Below are 21,163 nucleotides of genomic sequence, written 5' to 3'. Positions count from 1 at the left end.
ATTAAATGCATGCAACAAATAGTGCATTTTGCTGATCTTCTAGAAAAGGGAGACTTTGAGAGTAGGGAGGGGGACCCAGGATATGCTTCGCTGTGTTTCTCCCCCTCCGTCCCCCATCCTCTCTCTGCAGCCAAGACAAAACACATTTCCTGACCATGAGCTACATTTCCTTTTCCTCTCTGAGTCTGAATTCTCTCTTTGCTGCATTTCAAATGATGTGGCTTATATGTTTGGTTAGATCAGCAAATTTAGAATAAGGAAGTTTTCTTTATTTCTGCACAGATGGCACATAGATGTTTACTGTAATAATCGGAAAGTCCCTTTATGTTTAAGGGGTTCTTGTATAGATTTCATCCATATTAGGTGCACTGCAAACTCTTTCAATACAATGTCAGATCAGTGGAATGGCTCAGGCTGTAGCTTGAGTTTACAAGCTTCATGTGCTGCCGCTGAAAATAGCAGCCCTGTGTCTCATTCTCTCTTATCTCCTTCCCAGAAAGCATTAAGGTGCATGTTGTGACTGCCACACCCTGAAAACAGCAGCTACTGAAATGTGGGGGGAAGGAGGGGAATTTGAACCATGGTGACATCATGGCATGTATTTTGGATTACAAGATAGTATGGAGAACAGATAGTATGGAGGAGATGATGCATAGCTGCTGTTTTCAGTGGCAGCCATGCGACTCTCATACTATGTAGTTCCAGTCTCAGCATATATATTACTGCTTTCATTTAACTATATATCTGCATTGCTGCACAGTGCAGACTCCTGGCTGACTGATATCTTCCTTCTTTGTTGGGGCAATTAGGCAACTAATAACTTAAGGCTTGTCCGGGAGTATATTTATGCGCTAGCCCAATCAATCCTCTGTACTACTCTGGTATCGCTTAGACTTAAAATATCTTGTTTCTGCAGAATTTAAACAGAAAGAAGAAACGACGATTCGGAGCAGGAATAAAATTCAAGTCAGCATCCAAGAAGACCCCTGGAACCTTCCACTCCGCATCAAGAACCTGGTTGAAACTATACAAAAATATGTGGAAGGTTTGTAAACGGGGAAGCTCTGTTACTAATCTCGTTGTTACACAGAAGTGACAGAGGATGTGGTCAACAAGGGTGGAGCAAAAGCCTAAAAAAAAGCTTCAGACTCCTGTTGCTGCCAAATTTCACACAAACTGGAGATTGCTGGCAGGTCGTCCCCCCCCCCCCCATGTAACTGTGAGTGGGCTCACTTTTTGTGCTAACATAGACCCAGGGGCATCATTGACCTGTGTTAGGACCTAGAGACTTCTGATAGGCGTGGCAGCTCTGAAGGCATGATTTATGCCCAGCAGGAATTTGGGGCAGAAATCCTGAATGCTGCTTTGCATGGGATCTGTACTTACTTACCAAGATGCAATGGAGAAAGCTCGGATGGGGTGTGTGTGTGTAATCTGGAGCCTCAAAAGTTTCAAATATGTGGCTTTTTGAATATGTACAGTGTACCTAACCCCCATCTATAAGTAACAATTACCAGCCCATGAGCCGCTGGGATTAGGAATCTTCTTTGCTTTTGCTTGAGTTGCTGCGCGTTGGAAATGAAGCATGAGTCAAAGTGTGACTTAAACAGGCGATTATTCCCCAGTTTTTAAGCTTTATCTTTATTTTCCTTCCTAGATGGAAAGAACCAGTTGCTGTTGGCCTTGCTGAAATGCACAGGTAACAGCACTCTTTGGCTTGCTCCTGTTTTCAGAATGCCCCCATCAGCACTACTTGGGGGCAGGCATGTGGTTTACATGCCTATTTTGTTTTCTGTTTCAGAGAAAAAGGCATTAAGCTGTTGTGATGAATTTATTTTTTATTATCACTGCAAAACTGCGCTTGTCTTCCATGAGTATCTGATTGACGATACGGAGCATCCCTTTTAATAGGCCAGTCCTGTTTTGTTCATGTTTGGTCATGATTGTTGTCCCAAACTGAATATTTCTGTGGGAGAAATATAAACCCTTTGATATCCTCTTGGAAGTTTTGATTGCTATGGAGGATCTTTGCTGTGTACGTGAACTGGAAAGTTGGAATCCCCTGACAAACGAAGTAGGGAGGATTCCGTGGGCAGTTCTCCAGTGTATGTGTATATAAGTTTGCTTGTTGACTTCTGGGAAGTCAAGTCGGGATAAGGAAGCTATTGCTTTGTTTCATTTGGTCCTCTCTCTCTCTTTCTCTCTCCCCCCCCCCCCCCAGACACAGATCTGCAGCTGAGACGAGATGCCATTTTCTGCCAGACCCTGGTGGCGGCCGTGTGCACGTTCTCTGAGCAGCTATTGGGTGCTCTCAATTACCGATACAACAACAACGGCGAGTACGAAGAGAGCAGCAGGGAGGCCAGCAAGAAGTGGTTGGAGCAGATCGCAGCCACCGGGGTGCTGCTCAACTACCAGTCCTTGCTCTCTCCCAGCGTGGTAAGAACGAGCTGCAGTTTCCTCAAATAAAAACCAAAACAAGGAACTGTGCAGTTTTCCACCTTACTCATTTGTTGACCAAGTAGGGAGGGGCTGTGGCTCTGTAGAGAATGCTCTTCATTCTGCTTGGGTATCTCCAGTTAAAGGATGTAAGGTAGCAGGCATCTGCTAGGCCTGAGCCAGCTTGCTGGGGAGGGCGGGCTATAAATTTGAAAATAAAATAAATAAATAATGGAAGACATTTCTCTGCATGAGATCATGGAGAGCCACTGTCGGTCAGAGTAGATGGTATTGGGACCAATATTCTTGCTGCATATAAAGCAACTCCACATGTTTCTTAATTTATGTAGTGTATATCCTCAAGGACTGGCAAACTGGAATTGTCTTTTCATGCTCTGTCATCTCATTGAACATAATGACAAAGGCCACCTTCACAAGCTCCCCCAACTGTATGGGAACGACTTTCCACCTCTGGTCTCCTACACAGCCACAGTATGTGTATGAATATCTTCATCATATAGGCAGACCCTCCTCAAGAGTCTTTTTCTCACATCCTTCACACTCTGCCTGTGAGGGGTTGGAAAGACCCACTCCATTGGCCCCATCTACGTGATGTGGTATTGTACCCACACCACAGTTGCATAAGTGAACACTAGTTCTTGCTACACTTGACTGACCAGCTGGCATGCTTAATCTCAGACTCCTGTGTTTACTAATGGATGTTGTTGTCTTGTTGTCAACCCATACTGAAGGATCTTATGAAAAAAATTAAAATAAAGAGTTTCAATAAGAGAGCTGAGTTCCATGGGGAAGCAGTCCTCATACAGCTGGGCCCTTAAGTGAGAGGGGCATGCTGCTGCAGTTCCACCCCCCACCAACTGCATGACAAGCAGCATTTGCCTAAATTCCCTCTTCTAGGCAGCTATTAAAATTACAGGAGCTCCAAGCTTCCTTGGCACCCAAGAGACAAAAGTAGAGCGATCCTTTTAAAAATTAAAGGCGTGTCCCATGTCACAGGTTGTGAATAATGGTGGGCTGTGATTCTTTTTTTTCTTTTTGATCTCTCTCTCACATGCACACTTTTAATGATGTAAATACATAAGCAAATCAATTGGGTATTCGTTTACTAAATCAAAGCTTTTGGCTGTGAAACAAAACATTTAAACAATAAAAATACAGTTAAAATTATGAAATTCAATTAAAAACACAAACAGTGCTAGAAGGGCCAATAACCATAATTGGGGGGTTGCCAGGCAAAACAAAAAAGTCTGGGCCATGATTCTGAAAAACTTGAAAGCTAATGCTGCAGATTACAAGGTAGAAAATACTAGGAATGAGAGCGTATTTTGTGTAGTCTTCTGTCCTCTGCTGGTGAGAAGATGTATTTCACATTGTATTAAAATGTCAGGCCAACTTCTGAAACTGTGAGGCATATAAATCATAGCTAGGGTTGCCACATCCCTCTTGGCCACCAATGAGAGGTTTTTGTGGCCGAACCTGAGCAGAGTGGGGTTTGGGGAGGCAACAGACGTTCAGAGGTGGTTTGCCATTGCCTGCCTCTGCGTAGCAACCCTGGACTTCCTTGGTGGTCCTTCCATTACAAATACTGACCAGGGTTGACCCTGCTTAGCTTCTGAGATTTGACCAGGGCTAGCCTGGGCTATCTAGGTTATTAAAAAGACAGGCAGGCATCTTTACTTGTTTCCTAAAAGGCAAAAGTAACTAAACAAGCCAGAAAAGACATAAACAGTTATAGACGCATTGGACTTAGATGATGAGATACAAAAATGCTGAAGTGATATTTTTATGGAACAAATGTTGTTTGAAGTTTTCTTGCACAATCACTATATAATTTTGTCAACATATATAACTGGAAGTTAAGATAGTTATCCAATTTCAAGTGTGTCCAAGATTCCCCCCCCCCCCAAACTTGACTAATTTTCAGCTTGGCTAATGCTTGTTTGGTAGGTTTTTCGTGATGGGAATTCTACCCGTTTTATCCTGGGTGGTGGATTTTGAAAAGTGTGAGAACTTTCAATGAAAGATGTGCTGAGAAAGTAGGGCAGCCAATGGGAGCGGGAAATTAGAGGGACACAATTCTAGGTGCCCGTTCATCAGCATTGCCACCTCTGGGTTGGGAAATTCCTGGAGATTTGGGGGTGGAGCCTTGGAAAGTGTGGGGTTCGGGAACGGAAGGAGCTCAGCAGGGATGTGATGCCATGGAGTCCACACTCCAAAGCGGCCATATTCTCCAGAGGAACTATTCTCTGTTGACTGGAGATCATTTGTAATTCTGGGAGATACCCAGGTCCCACATGGAGAGTGGCAACCCAACTGCTCATTCTGGGATCACCAAACCCCCAGGGAGGGATTGTGGGTGGGGCTTGGCACACCAGTGGGATGCCAGCATGTTTATGTCAATTTCAGTAAAAACCATAGAGTTTTTGTGAAATGCTAGAACAGCCTCTATTTCATTTCCAGTTTTTACCAGAAGTGATGAAGGTGTGCTGGCGTGATGCCCCGCCCCCATTTCCTTCCGCCAGTGCCCGAGGGCAATGATAGGGAGCCCAGCAAGAGAGGAAGGTCATATGATCTGCTTTGATGTGATATTTGGGCTGGTTTTGGATAGTGTGAGAGGGGGCTTAGAAGGAATTTTTCCTGAAGGTCCTTGGTAGCTTTCAGCAGGCCCTGCAAAGAGGAGCCTTTACCAGTATCACATCATAGAAAATATCCATCAGTCAAATTTGCATTACGGAGATTTGGAGAAAAATGCTATCCTTTCTCCTCTGGTTCCACACATCTGGGGGGGGGGTGAGGAGAATGTATGTGCTGGTGATTCCTTGCAATCTATCCATCTACTTCTGTTTGTTTCTCCCTTAGAAAGAGGAACGAACGATGCTGGAGGATATCCAGGCCACCCTTTCAGAACTGGACAAGGTTGCCTTTTACTTCAAGCAACTGGATGAGTGCTTTGTAGCAAGTGAGCCTATTCACCAGTTACTATTACTCTGTGGCTAATTTTCCCTGCGACTTTGCATTCACTCCTGCAATGCGCTGAGCCATCTGCTGTGTGAAGCATTCTGTTCCCTTAATCTCTGTGGATTGTTAATTAGAGTTGCAGATAATGCAGTTTTCGCTAAACACCTGGCAGGAGTGCAGTTAATTTTGAAATATAACCATATTCAGTCATTTGCTTAATTTTATTGTTTTGTGATGTTGTTATGCAGCAGTTGAGAGCCAGCGCGGTGTTGTGGTTGAGAGTGGTAGACTCTAACCTGGAGAACCGGGTTTGATTCCCTGCTCCTCCACGTAAAGCCTGCTGGGTGACCTTGGGCTAGTCACAGTTCTCTCCGAACTCTCTCAGCCCCACCTACCTCACAAGGTGTCTGTTGTGGAGTGAGGAAGGGAAGGCAATTGTAAACTGCTTTGAGACTCCTTAAAAGTAGAGAAAAGTAATGTATAAAAACCAACTCTTCTTCTTCTTATGGAGATAGTGGATTACATTTTTTTTCACCCTTAACTGGCCACAGTTAGTAGAAGCAATCTACCTTTTACTTCTGTTTTGAGCCTATCAATTTTACAAATATTTATGTTGTTAAAATAACTTTTGCAAGCTTCTTCAAACCTACTTTTGGAGAAAGTAGCCAATAAATATAATAAATACATCATTGATGAGAGCTGCGAACACAACCAGAGCTCTGTTGTTTCTGCCAATGCAGAAGAAACAGGCCACTGTTTTAAAAAGCGGTCTGTCTCTTCTGTAATGTTAACTGCTGTAGTGGGAATAGCAAGAGAATCTCTGGGCATGCAGGCAGTTCTCACCTGTGTATCTCTTGTTGGATTGCAACCTGATCAATTATCCTCCTCATTCAAGCAGTGCTTGTCAGTCAGGAGGGAGACTTGCACCTGGTAAATTGTAATCACATGATAAATTTCAACCACTTTCTGCCCACCTTCCCCCAGCAATCATGAGTTTAATTTTATATATATTAACCTCATCCAGAAATCATTGCAAACAGCTGCTGTATTGCATGTAGAAAGAAAGTGTTGTTTACTCTGATTCACTTTGCAAGGCAAATATCTGCCTTCATATCTCCTTTGCTGACCTCCTTTAGGTTTACTGGCTCAAAATGCTATCAATGAAGAGATCCTATAGGAATCTGCTTTATCGGTGTCAACAGAGTCAGGAATTCTGTATCTTCTGGTGTGTTTGCTGCTCCTCCCAGTTTGGTGTCATCTGCAAATTTAATGAGCATGATGCTTCAGACACTGGATTGCGATCATGCATGTACCTACAAATGCCAGATGAGAGTGTGTTTCTTATGAGTTGCCCAAGAAATTCAGCTGCTTCAAGCAAAGTACTAACAACACTAGGACTGTTGGTTCAGTCCCTGAATGGGTCTTATATAGTGTTATTTTTCAGATCCATGGAGATTCATAGAGCCACCCTAAACAGAATTAAATCCTTCTTTAAGCCCATTAAATTCAGTGGATTTAGAATGGTGTAATGCTACTTAGGAGGGCGCTGTAAATCTACTAGTTGTTACTAGCAATGATGATGAAGTGTAAACTCAATGTAAATGTAAACTCTGAACGCAGGATGCTGGAAACAAGCAAATAGGGAATGCCCTGCATGTATGCCTCTAGAACAAAAATGCTAGATTAGCTGGACCTTTGGTCTAATCCAGTGGTTTTGTTCTTTAGTAAAAGATATCTGTTGCCAGATAAAATTACAGAGTTTCAGCTTTACAGTCTCATCATCTTGGCCATCTAGGTTATTCAGTTTTCTTAAAACTGCTATATCCTTGTTTCCCCAGATACACACGTCTTCTATCATGTTGAAGGGAATCGACAACTTCTAAAGGTTATCTGTTACCTGGACAGCTACTACTTTTCCAAACTGCCTTCCCGATTTCAGAATGGAGGAAGCCTGAAGTTGCATGCCGTGCTTTTTACAAAAGGTACAGGGGAAATCCTTCCCCCCGTCCCACCCCTTAAACCATGAGCTATAAGTGTAGTTAGCGTACACCAGGCTTTAATTGCAATACAAATGAACAATGGCCCCTTTACAGGAAAGTAAAGAATGAGGCTGTGGGAATTAAATTTTATAAAGCTTAAACCTGACAATGACAGGTAAATGCCAACAAGGAAAGATTCTTGTGGTGCTGAAACTGTGAGAGAAAGTAAACATACGGACAAACATAATAAGCTTTTTTTGGGGTTCAGCATACATATGAAGGCTAGATCTGTTTGTTAACTTGGACCTTTTTGAATCTCATCAAGTGGAGAGGCCTGTTTTTAGTGCAAAAGGCGAGTGGAGTGGTAAACATATGCATACATTCCCTGACTCAGAAGTAGGCAGCCTTTTTGGCCTGAATGCAAACAAAACCCTCAGTATCTCCCTGTGAAGAGGTTGGTGTCCCGGCAAACAAAGGGGGAGAAAGTTGGAGACAAGAGTTGCTCTTGGCCAGTCATGCTGGGGGCATTCTGAGCCTTGGTGGCACTCCCAGTGCCTTGGGGAAGGGGAGGCTCGGTCCCTGGAGCTGAGAATTGACCCTGCATGCCAAACAGAGTGGTCTGATGTGGCGGTGATTACCTATCCCTGCAAGAACCCTCCTGCCTTCAACCCTACAGACACACACACACCATTTTTCTCCTTGCCTGAGATCTGATGACCCAAGTGACCTTAACTGGGGGATGCTTGGTAGAAGAGACTGCAGGACGCTAAATGGTGGATGTGTAGAGATTTCAGGTCCCTTCATCCATGTGCCTCTGTTGCTCTAAAAAATTGGCCCCCATCACTTGATTTACACATGATGGGGACAGATTTAGGTTTCAGCAGCTTGTTCTATGGCTTTCATTGGTCGGTTGAGTCTTAGGCTGCTTTCATACATGTTGGGTAATGCACTTTCAGTGCACTTCAAGAATTGTTAGCAGCTGAATTTTCCACATGAAAATCCAGTTGCAAACGGTTGCTAAAGTGCATTATCCAATGTGTGTGAAAGTAATTTCAGTAACCTTTAGTAACTTCCCCCAAACCATGCCACATTCCAGTATGGAGGTGCATGTGTTAATTTGCTTGTATTGAGTTGGTGTTGCATTAACAAGCATGTAGATAGATCATGATAGGTAGCCATGTTAGTCTATCAATAGCAGTAGAAAAGAGCAAGAGTCCAGTAGCACCTTAAAGGCTAACAAAATTTCTGGCAGGGTATGAGCTCACTTGAGCTGTGGCTCACGAAAGCTCATACCCTGTCAGAAATTTTGTTAGTCTTTAAGGTGCTACTGGACTCTTGCTCTTAACAAGCAAGTCGAAAGTTGTCAGTGAAAGAAAACTGCCCTTAAGGCAGATTTTAAAAGAAGCCATTAAATTTTAATGCAGCCACACGCACGGCCGGGGAACTGAACGAAATGAGGATTGCCTGCTTGGTAAGCAGAGTGTGGCTAGTTACATTTTTTTGCACAGTCTCAGCATTTCTGTCTGCAAAATGGAATGATGACTGTCTTTCTCATCGGGCTACGGCTGAGGACAAGTAAAATGAGGAGTGCGACTTATTAAAAAGTGCTGTTCTCACCGTTTGGTAACGATGCTAAAAATAGAGAAAATATGAGGATGTACCAAAGAGACAATGACAGCTTTTGTGAAAATCTTTACAGCCCTCGAAAACCTGGAAGGCCAGTCGCAGCCAGGTGGTTCATCTCTGGAAGAGCTTCAGCAACAAATTAATTCCTCTTCTCTTGAGAAGGTGCAGCACTATTATCGCAAGCTCAGGTACAGTGACCCCAAAAAGTACATCGTTTGTTGATAGAAAGCATTCTCCTAAAACCAAAATGGCTTCTCATTATCGGTGTTGTTGTTGTTGTTAATACAGTGGTCTGCATCTGATTGCATAGGTAAAAAAATGAATAACCTTATGCCTTCTTAAGAGGGAGCAGTGATTTCTGCTGATCCCCCCCCCCCACTGCAACACAGTAAGCCCCATGAAATATCGTTCCTGGAGGTCCACTAACCATAGGAACAACATAATGGCGGTCTTGAAGTAGGAGGGGAAATCAGCAGAAATTGCAGCCTCCTCTTAAGAAAACTTAAATGCTCTTAAGTCTTCAGAATGCTGTTGGATGCGGGGCAGCTTTGTCAGGGTGCTTCGCAGCTAGCATACATAAAAATAGGTCCCTGCCCCATGGAACTTACCATCGAAAGCAAATATCTGAAATCAGAAGGGCCATTAAACCAAACAAAAATCAGAAAACTCAGGAAAAACAGTCTCCCATAGGAAAGGTATTCTTGCCATTTATTAAAGGAGTCACTGATAGGATGGAGAAACATTTGAAAAAACATAACCTACAAACAGTGTTTAAACCCACCAAGAAAATACAACAAATGCTACGATCAGCAAAAGACAAAAGAGACCCCCTCACCTCTGCAGGAGTATATCGTATACCTTGCAGTTGTGGAGAAGTTTACATCGGGACCACAAAACGCAGCATACAAACAAGGATAAAACAACATGAAAGATACTGCAGACTTGGCCAACCTGAGAAATCAGCAGTGGCTGAACATGGACTGACACAAACAGGACACAGGGTCTTATTCCAAGACACTGAAAGACTGGACAATTCTACCAACTATTTTGTCAGATTACACAGAGAAGCCATTGAAATTCATAAACATCAGCACAACTTTAACAGAAAAGAAGAGAGTTTAAGAATGAATAAGGCTTGGGTTCCTGCCCTGAAAAACCTCCAGACTAACAAAGGCTACAGTCAACAATAGCCATGCAGATTAGCTTTGGATTTCACACATTACCAGATAATTTCAGGATACAATGCTTCCATATTAACATACCACACTCTCATTAGTACATTATCTTGATACTTACAGGACAATGATTAGCACATTACGTCTGCAGGACAGTACTCAGCTCAAACCCAACCCCTCTCTGACTCTTCCTACACACTTGACACTGAGAGACACTGTCCTTCAGTGTTACTACTCTGAAGATGCCTGCCACAGCTGCTGGCGAAACGTCAGGAAAGAAAATTCCAAGACCACGGTTACACAGCCCGGATAACCTACAAGAACCAAATATCTGTCATTTGCTCTTGAATCAGTATCTTTAAATTGATATGCTCATAATTAAAGATGTCTTCCTGCATCATATAACACAAAGAGAACCCTCTTAAGTAGCAAGAAGAGAAGAACAAGCAAGTAGAACTGTATGACGATGGAGGACTATACAGAGTTACTCCAGTCTAATGACATTGCTTTCAGTGGGTTTAAATTGGCGTAAGTCTGCATAGGATTGCATTGCAAGAAAAGCCATTCACATGCTCATCTGGGTACCTGCCTTTGAGGAGCCTCTCTTGCTACTTCCTCACAAAGGTTGGAACCTGTACAGACATTTTTCAAAATTGTGGAAGGAAAAAAATACCAGTCACATAGATAAAGGTAGTCCCCTGTGCAAGCACCAAGTCATTACTGACCCATGGGGTGACATCACATCCTGACGTTTACTAGACAGACTATGTTTACAGGGTGGTTTGCCATTGCCTTCCCCAGTCATCTTCCCTTTACCCCCAGCAAGCTGGGGACTCATTTTGCCGACCTCAGAAGGCTGGAAGGCTGAGACAACCTTGAGCTGGCTACCTGAAACCGACTTCCGTCGGGATCGAACTCAGGTCGTGAGCAGAGCTTTTGAGTGCAGTTCTGCAGCTTACTACTCTGCGCCACGGGCCTCTACTACTCATATAGAACCCTCAATTTTTGATGAAAGCGAGTATCCTTATAATTGACCCAAGTCCTTGAGTGCAGAAAATAAATTTAGTAGGTCACATGGCTCTTCATCCATGCTGTTTTGGAAGGAGGATAGCTTGAAACTAAACAGCCCCGATCTTATGTAGTTTATTTAATGCTTTGTTTCAGGGCATTTTACCTTGAGAGATCCAACTTGCCTACAGATTCCAATACTGCAGCTGTGAAGATTGATCAGGTACAGAAACCATTTTTCTAATCAGAAACGTAGCAAAGTGGAGACCAACATACGTTGTTCCTTTGCCTGTTTGATGCTTTATGTATTTTATTAATCTTATTATAAAAATGTTTTTACAAGAATCTCTGATTGTACTGTTGTACTGACAGCCTCTGGTTATGCTGTTTGTTTTATTTATTTATAATCCGCCTTTCTCATTGAGACTCCAGGCAGATTACACAGTGTAAGTCAATATGGTCGACAGCTGAGACATCCAATAAACAATGCAATAGGGTTTGGACTGCAGAAATTTGAAAACAAGCAGAACTCTGATATGGAGCTGAAACAGAGCATAAGCGTTTAAACATGGCACATTGAAAAATGCAGAAATTACCTAGTAGGAGCATATTTACAACAAGAGACAGGATATAGTAGTATAGTCTATACCAGGGGTGTCAAATATAAGGCCCATGGGCTAGATCTGGCCCTTTGAGAGCTCTTATCCAGCCCGCCAGCCAGCCAAGGCAGCCTCCCCCCCCCAAAAAAAAACACAACCACACACACACACTGTTGATCTGGGCTGGTAAAGCATGGCCTGGCCCGACCAAGTGACATTCATGTCATTTCCAGCCCTTGTAACAATTGAGTTTGAAAACCCTGGTCTATATACCACGCTTAGAGTTGCCAAATCCAATAGCCAAAGCAGCCATTTTCTCCAGGTGAACTGATCTCTATTGGCTGGAGATCAGTTGTAATAGCAGGAGATTTCCAGCTAGTTCCTGGAGGTTGGCAACCCTAACTATGCTGCCACCATTTTCTGCCTTTGAGGCCTAAGCCTGTCTCTTTCACTAGCTCTGCTGCATTTTCCCTTTGGGCCTCTCCACAATTTATACATTTTAGGTATACACATAAGATTATTTTTTTTAAAAAACTGAATTTGACAGAACTTTGAAAACATTTGAATTCTTGTCTATTTCAGCACTTTAAAAATATTTAGCACTTTTAATATCTTGCTTTTTTTTAAGATGCAGAGTTGCCATAGTTAATTGTAATATAATGTCTCTTTAATTGGCTTTCTGTTGCTGCCTCTGGGGTTGCTATGTTTTATAGATACTGTTTTATGTTTTTAATTTTTTGTGTGTTTATTCTTTTCTGAGCTGAATTTTTCCATGAGCTGCCTCAAGAGCCGCTGAGCTAAATGAGGCCTAGAAATAATTTACATAAATGAAATCCTCAAAGAGCTTGGATTGATTCTGGCTCCCTGTTGGGTGTGCTGTCAGCCAACCTAGATTTGTTGCTGACTGGTGATGTGAAATAACCCAACACAACTCATTCATAAATCTCCCAAGGCAAATATCTGCATTCCAGCGCCACCCATTTGGAATTGTTCTTGTGAATGGGTTGTTGGCGTAAGGGATCAGACCAGGTACGATTTTCTGGCAAATCTGTAAGTATGGAAAGATGAGGATGTGATCCACTGATGCAGTCTTTTTTGTTGCATTCCTTTTGCAGCTGATTCGTCCCATCAATGCAATGGATGAGCTGTGCAGACTGATGAAGTCTTTTGCTACTTCCAAAGGTAGCCAGTCCAGCAGTTCTGTGTCAGGGGCCGGACTGCTGCCCATATCCTCAGAGCTCTGTTACCGTCTTGGAGCCTGCCAGGTCGTCATGTGTGGCACTGGCATGCAAAGGTGGGGTAATTTCTAAATGTCGTATTTCACTGAGTTGAACTCTTTTTTTTTTTTTTTTGCATACGTTGTTAACATCTAGTTTTCACTGAGATGACACATACATGCTGAGGTCTGTACCACATTGTTCAGCAGAGGGGGACTTAAGTGACCTTTTCTCCACACAAAAATAGTCCCATCTGATTAACAGTGCAATCATAAGAACACTTCCCTAAGAGTAAGCCCTTTTGAATAGACCTGAGAAGTATTCTTTCCTTTCCCTAGATTTAACAGCCACTGGCTATCCATCAAACATTTCACACTTTAAAAAGGGGAAATGGAATTTAATTTTTTCTTGACACTATAACAAGAAAAAGTGCCACATCTCTCACGCAATTGACCAATCTATTTGACAGCAGATAATGCTGTATCCGCTTCTCAGAAAGTGTCTTTAGCTGTTTTATCCAGGGAGGGATATATTTATTTCATGCAATTGAGAAGTATTCTGAGTAGACATGCTTAGGATTGGCCCATAAACCTCTTTCTCTCTGAGGTGTTGTGGTGAAAAAATTGTCTGCAGAATCATTCAGTCACACAATTTCTCCACTCACTATCTGAAGTGGTACAGCTCCAACCCGGGTTTGCCAACCTTGTGAAAACTAGTCAAAGCTGTTTGGTTGTGATTTCCCCTTTGCTTCCCTTTAATTCTGAGGTGAAATAATGTTCCACACTTTTGAATGAGATATTGTTCCCTTACTTCAGTACTCTCTTAACTTGTTCAGACTTGGACGTTTTAAGTAGTTTTAAACTAGATATCAGAAAGCTAGGATGGAATTTTATGAACATAGAGTCCCAAAGAGTCAGATGTAACATCCAGTTTGGACCTGACGTTAATTGATTAGCTTGCCAAAATCATGGTTCAGTGTTTTAAAGTTTATTATTTTACTGCTGTTTTAAGATACTGCCATTTTCTTATAATTTTAAGGTGCAGCTATGTTTCTCTTGCTGTTTTAATTGATCTTTTAAAATTGATGATCATTATTTATTAGAATGGGTGAGTTTTCACACACTTTTTGTTATTGTAAACTGCCTTGGATGTTTTAAAAATAGAATGGAAGGATGTAAATTCTCTGAACGAATATGTAAATGAGACTTTGAAATGTCAAGAGTGAGGTCTGCTGAGTTGTTCTCCTAAAAAAGGGAGTGACCTGTAAATTTGCTTTGCTAAGAACATGTCATGTTATGTGAAACATAATTCTGTTTCTGAGTTCAATAATCTTTATATCCTATTCTTAGAAGTACACTCAGTGTCTCGTTGGAGCAGGCAGCCATATTAGCTCGAAGTCATGGACTCTTACCCAAGTGTATTATGCAAGCAACAGACATAATGAGAAAACAAGTGAGTATCAAGGAAAGGATCAGTGAATCATAGCAGCAGCAATGAATGTGAGAAATTGTATATTCATTTGTATGATAGCTAAGGAACAAAAGATAATGGAAACTCAAGACTTTCACAGGCAGAGTATCAATGAACATTACATTATTTTTGCAGTGGTGGACTATAATCTGGAGAACTGGGTTTGATTCCCTACTCCTCCACATGAGCGGTGGACTCTAATCTGGTGAACCGGGTTGGTTTTCCCAATCCTCCACATGAAGCCAGCTGGGAGACCTTGGGCTAGTTACAGTTCTCTCCGAACTCTCTCAGCCTCACCTATCTCACAAGGTGTCTGTTGTGGGGAGAGGAAGGGAAGGTGATTGTAAGCCAGTTTGATTCTCCTTAAAAGGTAGAGAAAGTTGGCATATAAAAACGAACTCTTCTTTTTCTTCTTCCTTCAAAATTTGGAAAATGTGCATATTGTAAATATCTATGGACCTGCCACATATTTACTTACTTCATTTATTTACTGACTTCATTTCTACTCCTTTCTCCCCAAATGGGGACCCAAAGTGACATACAGCATTCCCCCCTTTCTCCATTTCATCCTCACAACGACCCTGTGAGGCAAGTTAGACTAAGAATGTGTGACTGGCCCAAAGTCACCCAGCAAGTTTCCATAGTAGAGCAAGGATTCGAACCTGGGTTTCCAGATCCAGTCTAGCTGCACTCTAATCACTATACTATGCTGGCTTTCATATGGGAAGATGAGAAGGGGGGCATGGTTCAGTGACAGAGCTTTGTATGCAGAAGGTCCCAAATTTAATCCTTGCATCTCTAGAGTAAAGTAGTACATAATTTGAAAGACCTCTCGGACTCCAGAGAGGTGCTGCCAGCCAGAACAGTCATTGCTGACCTCAAGGCCTCAGGAGTCTGACTCAGTATCAGGCATCTTCATGAGCAAGCAGTGAAAAGGGAGAGGTCTTTAAATACAGAGACCGTGCGAAACGCTTGCCCACGCAGCCCTGTACCTGCTGCCTGCCTCCATCCTGTTATATTATGGGAATCTCACAGTGTTGGGCAGCAGCTGCTATAAAGTGCTTTGGGTATCCTTTCAAGTTAAGTAAACACCGATGACTAATGCGCTACCTTGGTGCTTTCCCAAGCCACTAACAGAAGTTAATGGATTTTCAAATAAAAATCATATATTCCTGTTTTAGTGTTTTCCCGCAAGGCTTAGATGTTTTACTGGTACTGTCAATACCATCCATTCTTGTGTTTACTTTAGGGACCAAGAGTCGAAATCTCTGCGAAAAATCTGAAAGTGATGGATCAGATGCCGCAGTCTGCACCCCGGTAGGTGGCTTTGTACAGATGGTACTTGTACTGTAGAAACAAATCTACACGTACCAAGACACACACATTCAACCAATGGTGTGCTCACAAAATGCAGCAGAGTTTGTTAAAGATGTTCATCTTTCACTCCTCATTAACCCTTTTAGGGCTCTTGTATTTTTGTATAAAATACATCAGAGGCGGTTGTCTTGTGGTTGTCAGAATGTTGTCAGCCGAGGATAGCGGAACTGACATCCTGATAAGCAAGCGTGATTCACAAGCAAATGCGGCTGTATCAGATAAACAAAGATCATTCATGAACTAAGACTTCAGGCTATGTGAAATGTTTAGAATTGCCTGATCGTTAAAATGATTTGTGTCAATGTGGGTTTTAATGAGCGAGAAAGGGGCATGGATGTACAACTCCCCACTTTAGAAAAATACAAAACCAGTTGCTCAGTAATGTGGGCATGCAACTGTTGTCTGAGGGCTCTGCCATGTTCATGGGAATAGAGAATCCAAATGAATAAACAAAAAAAATCATTTCCTTTTTTTTGTTCTCATGAGTAGTGAGGATTTTAGTTTGGAGAAATATTTGTCCCCAACATTTAATTTGTAACTAGATCTTCCTAGGCCCATAAGAAGTCACCTCCTGTGACCCAAAAGCCCCCATTTCTAAAACACAGCTATTCAGAGGGAAATAACCCATAATATACCCATATTACTACTTGTGAGAACATTCCATCAATCTTGAGCATGTTTTGTATCTAAGCACTATCTCTGTTTATCTGGATTTTCAGTCTGCTTCACTGGCTTTTGATTAGCCACTGGGGATAGGTTGAAACCCAGAAGGGAGAGACTGTAGATCAATGGTAGAGCACATGAAGGAGATTCCCAACTCAGTTCCTGGCATCTCTGCTTCGCATCTTGGATTTAAAAACAATAGATCTGGATTTTAAAATAATAGGTGATCTGGACTCTCCATTGCCATGCCTGTCATGACCCTGTGAGAAGCTGTAGGATAGATGTTGAATCCCATAGAAAATAAGCTGGTGATCTTCATCTACCCTGCTCCTTAAGAGAGATCATTTGAAAGCATTTGAAGTATCCTTTGCTATATATCGCCTGCTAACATTCCTTTCATAATACCAACTTTTTATGTTGCACGTTTGCAGAATTTACAAGTTGTGTCAACCACCTTCAGACGGAGACTTATAAAAAGAAGGAGGAGGAAACGCCTTGTCCTAGGATCATGGAAGCATTCAGTAGAGCATGATGCTGCCTGGGCATTGATCCTATCTTCTGCCAATGGTGCTTAGTCCAGAGAGAGGACTGTACTAGTTTCTGTGCTTCTGGGCAGTCCAATGCACTGAGAAACTGCCTTTTTGCTCATTCCTTGCATGGGATGCTTGGTTGCCCTTTCTTGTGGGCTGCTGCAGGAGTTCTCAAAAACAAACCCCCTGGAGTTTGGGCCGAGGAATCGCCTTCTGCTTGATGCCAGACGGGGAGAGGAGAAGGATATGGCAGAAACAGCAATGGAAGGATTTGGCTGTGCTGCTGACTGACCATTGTGACTTTGACATATGGATGGGCAAAGCAAGTTGAAGCACCTCAACCTATCAGTTGGTGTTTGGGGCTTTTGTCCAGTTTCCAGCGCAGTCGTTGGCCAGGGGCTTTGAGTCTCACAAGTATACCATCTTGCACTTTGGAATTGCAAATAGCACACGTCTCCGGTTTGTTCAAAGGATTTCTTCTGGAGGTATTTTCCACGTCGGCCCAGTACGAACCAAATTCTACTCCGCAGAGTGTACATTCCATTGGACATCCTACCAAGAATTTCCTTTAAATTTTTACTGAAAGTTCAGGGTTTGCAATTAACACTTTTTACTAATGGTCCATTATGTATTCTGGAGATACAGTAATATTTTACACAGGAGATTAGCAATGAAGGATTTTTTTTTTTTTTTTGTAAAGGAAAAGACATTACAAAAGGGTAGCATTCAGTTGGGTCCTCTAATTGAGCAGATGAGGGTTTTTTAAAAAAAGGAACAGAGAAACTATACTTATTTATGTGGAGTGGAATATCTGTTTTGGAAACATGTTGTTATATATACAAGATTTAAATAAAAAAAAGATAAGTATTTGTTTCAAATGGGGCCAATATGCTGGCAAGTCTGCAGCAGTTCGCAGTTCACTGAAAATAATTTTACGTTTATTTAAAACCTTTCAGTATTTAAGTAGTCTTTAATATGTGTTGTTGTTGTTGTTGTTGTTTTATAAGAAAAATAGATTCCAGTGGACTGTAAGTTAAAAGAGAAACATGGTTGTGTATATACTGTATGTTATAATTTTCCCCCTTGTTTTAGAAATGTTTTCTGTTTTATCAGTATTATCATTAGCGTGGTAATTTGCTTCCAAATTACTGGCTGCAATGTAATGAAAAAAAATATATCAGCAACCTCAGGCCAGAAATAACATTGTTTTGGAGTGAGTGCCTTAAGCGTTTGAACCCATGTTGATCAAGATACAAAAAAGGAAAATGGGTATAAAAAGCAAACTAACATTCTTCTATGTCATAATAGACTAAAGCCATAGTCTTCTCTAAAATGTTCATTATTGGGCATGTATAGAAGCTCTTTCGGGTGACTTCTGTATCTAGCACATGGAAGGAGGGGTATTTTGATTTTGGCTAAAATAGGGCATTCAATAAACTCCAATGTTTCTTAACAATCTGATCCTTCATCTTTTGTGTTACATTAAAAACCATCTGTTCCTATTTTGGCTGTGAAAGGCTTTTTTTAAAAAAAAAACTTAAACAACAGTGAAGGGAGAGTGAAGGAGGGAATCCTCAACCATATGTGAGTGTTTAAGACAGTGGTTTGGATCGTCTCTTTGGTGTGTATCGCTTTGTGAACAAAATGCAGAGTTCTCCCTCCCCCATTCCCCTCTTCCAAAAGCACAGCTCAGCAGAGGAAAGGGGTCAGTTTCATCTTTCTCCAGCCATTCCCAACCTACAAGGCTTTTCCTGCACATGGGCCCTGCAACCCCAGGGATTACTCTTCCAGGGATCCGAATGGGCTGCAGGAACAGAAGTAGATAGCTGTGCCAGCGGTACTATTTGAGTCTGGTGGTGCAGCATGCCTGAGATGGAAGAAGAAGAGTTTGTTTTTATATGCCGACTTTCTCTACCACTTGAGGAAGAATCAAGCCGGGGTACAATCACTTTCCCTTCCCCTCCCCACAACAGACACCCTGGGAGGTGGATGAAGCTGAGAGTGTGACTAGCCCAAGGTCACCCAGCTGGCTTCGTGTGGAGGACTGGGGAAACAAATCCATTTCACCAGATTAGCCTCCGCTGCTCATGTGGAGGAGTGGGGAATCAAACCCGGTTCTCCAGATCAGAGTCCACTGCTCCAAACCACTGTTCTCCAAGCAAGTATGCTACTGTGCTACTGGACTCGAATCTAGCTGTTCCTCTGCCAGTTAGTTTCATTACATACCACCTTTCAACTGAAGGTCACAAAGGTGTTTTATGATACGATATGATACCATAAAACCAATAACTCAATACACTAAATATTCAGTTAAAACCAGAGTCCATAAAATACAATAGAAATCTATAAAATACCATCAGATCAATACCATTCAAAGTTACGGTGATGCCCCCCCCCCACGCACCGTGTCTTATTGCTGTGACTCAAGGACCTGCTGAAAAAGGGCAGGTCTTTCAACACATCCAGAGGGACTGTGGTTCAGTGGCAGAGCACCTGCTTGGCATGCAGAAGGTCCCATGTTCAATCCCCGGGATCTCCACTTAAAAGGACTAGGCAAGTAGGTGATGGGAAAGACCCCTGCCTGAGACCCTGGAGAGCCACTGCCGGTCTGAGTAGACAATACTGACTTTGATGGACCGAGGGTCTGATTCAGTATAAGGCAGCTTCATGTGTCCAAGGCCTTTAGGGAAGGAGGCAACAGTGAAAAAGCCCTCCTCCAGGTTTCCACCAGCAGAAACTCTGCTAGGACCTTGGATTAGAATCTTATCAGATTGGAAACTCAAACCACCAAAGCAGCCATGCAATAAGAGCAACACATTTCCTTTTGTAGAATCTCTGTGATGTGTTTCTGCCAGCATTATTTGAGTCATATTAATTTATTTCATTTATACCCTGGCTTTCTCTCCAATGGGGAGCCAAAGTGGCTTACAACATTATCCCCTTCTCCATTCTGTCCTAACAACAACAACCCTGTGAGGTAGGTCAGGCTGAGAGTGTATGACTGGGCCAAGGTTACCCAGCAAACTTCTGTGGCAGAACTGGGATTTGAATCTGGGTGTCCTGGATCCTAGTCCGATGCTCTAACCACTATACAACACTGGCTATAATAATTAGTGGGTCCAATTTTAGGAAACATTCACTGATATAACTTTTTAAATGTAAACTTGTAAACCTTGGCATTTCTGATGCATTGTACCTGGTCATTATGAAATCTTTTCCATACTTCTTGGCCTTTGTGAGGGCAAAAATAAATTTTGTAAAAATAAATAAATATTTTCCCTAGCTGTAATGGTAATTTTCCCTAGCTGTAATTTGGTATTCCAAATTCCTATTTTATTACATGACCAAGAAAATTAATTCATATTTTGATGTCTAACCAACCTCACTCGCTTTCCCCCTGCGTTTCCCCACTTGTTGCCCACGGGCAAAACATGGGGAAACGCAAGGCGGGAGTGAGGTGACCTCTGACGGCCAGAAACAGCATGCATAATCACAACAAAGACCAAAGCCATCGGAGGGGTGACAGCGAGGGAAACAGCCATCCATAAAAGACCAAAGATTCACCCCAGTTTTAAGTATGGTATTTTCAAGCTGTGATTCTTCTGTGAGATGATGAGAAAGGTTAGCGGTTCCTCTGCACGCTGCCAAATTTCTGGAGCCTCTCATCTGGGAAAAATAATATTGTGGGTGAGAACTAGCATATGTGGGAACCCACCCAAAAACATGCCTATACATCGACACAGTCTTGATTGATTAAAATCAGATTCATTAACTCAGTGGCTCCTCAACAGGCATTCGCCCACAAAGTCTAGTATTTGGTGCGGAAGGTTGCTTTTATTTACAGCAATCCTTTCCCTTGAGGTTTGCAAGAGATTGCAGGAGTGCTACAGAATATGTAGCCATTAGCTTGGATTTGAGTTGCACGTAAAACATTTTTGCTCCCACTTTGCTCTTTTGTGTGACTCCAACTCAATCTGTCATTGGTTAATAAACCGTCCTAACTTCCTTTGTATTTTTCTTTTCAGTGCTTGGGGAAAGTAGGGGGGAAACTATTTTACTAGTGCCATCAAAACCAGTGAGAGGGTTCTCAACCTCCAGGCG

General features: G+C 42.2%; 1 protein-coding gene across 1 annotated transcript in view; it reads left to right on the top strand.

Moving 5' to 3' along the window:
• PREX1 (phosphatidylinositol-3,4,5-trisphosphate dependent Rac exchange factor 1) overlaps positions 1–17,046 on the top strand; it is a 266,433-nt gene extending 249,387 nt beyond the window's left edge. The window contains exons 30-40 of the mRNA XM_056843986.1: positions 917–1,045; positions 1,658–1,699; positions 2,222–2,439; positions 5,320–5,419; positions 7,257–7,400; positions 9,097–9,211; positions 11,363–11,429; positions 12,921–13,099; positions 14,372–14,474; positions 15,742–15,809; positions 16,964–17,046. Of these exons, the coding sequence (XP_056699964.1) occupies positions 917–1,045; positions 1,658–1,699; positions 2,222–2,439; positions 5,320–5,419; positions 7,257–7,400; positions 9,097–9,211; positions 11,363–11,429; positions 12,921–13,099; positions 14,372–14,474; positions 15,742–15,809; positions 16,964–17,006 (1,208 nt within the window). The 3' untranslated portion in view covers positions 17,007–17,046. The remainder of the gene's footprint in view (positions 1–916; positions 1,046–1,657; positions 1,700–2,221; positions 2,440–5,319; positions 5,420–7,256; positions 7,401–9,096; positions 9,212–11,362; positions 11,430–12,920; positions 13,100–14,371; positions 14,475–15,741; positions 15,810–16,963) is intronic.
• The last annotated feature ends 4,117 nt before the right edge of the window (positions 17,047–21,163 follow it).

This window comes from Euleptes europaea, chromosome 2 (genome assembly GCF_029931775.1).
Source record: "Euleptes europaea isolate rEulEur1 chromosome 2, rEulEur1.hap1, whole genome shotgun sequence".
NCBI classification, from domain to species: domain Eukaryota; kingdom Metazoa; phylum Chordata; class Lepidosauria; order Squamata; family Sphaerodactylidae; genus Euleptes; species Euleptes europaea.
The sequence above is the reverse complement of the archived record's forward strand: the minus strand, read 5'-3'. Positions and strand labels throughout refer to the sequence as shown.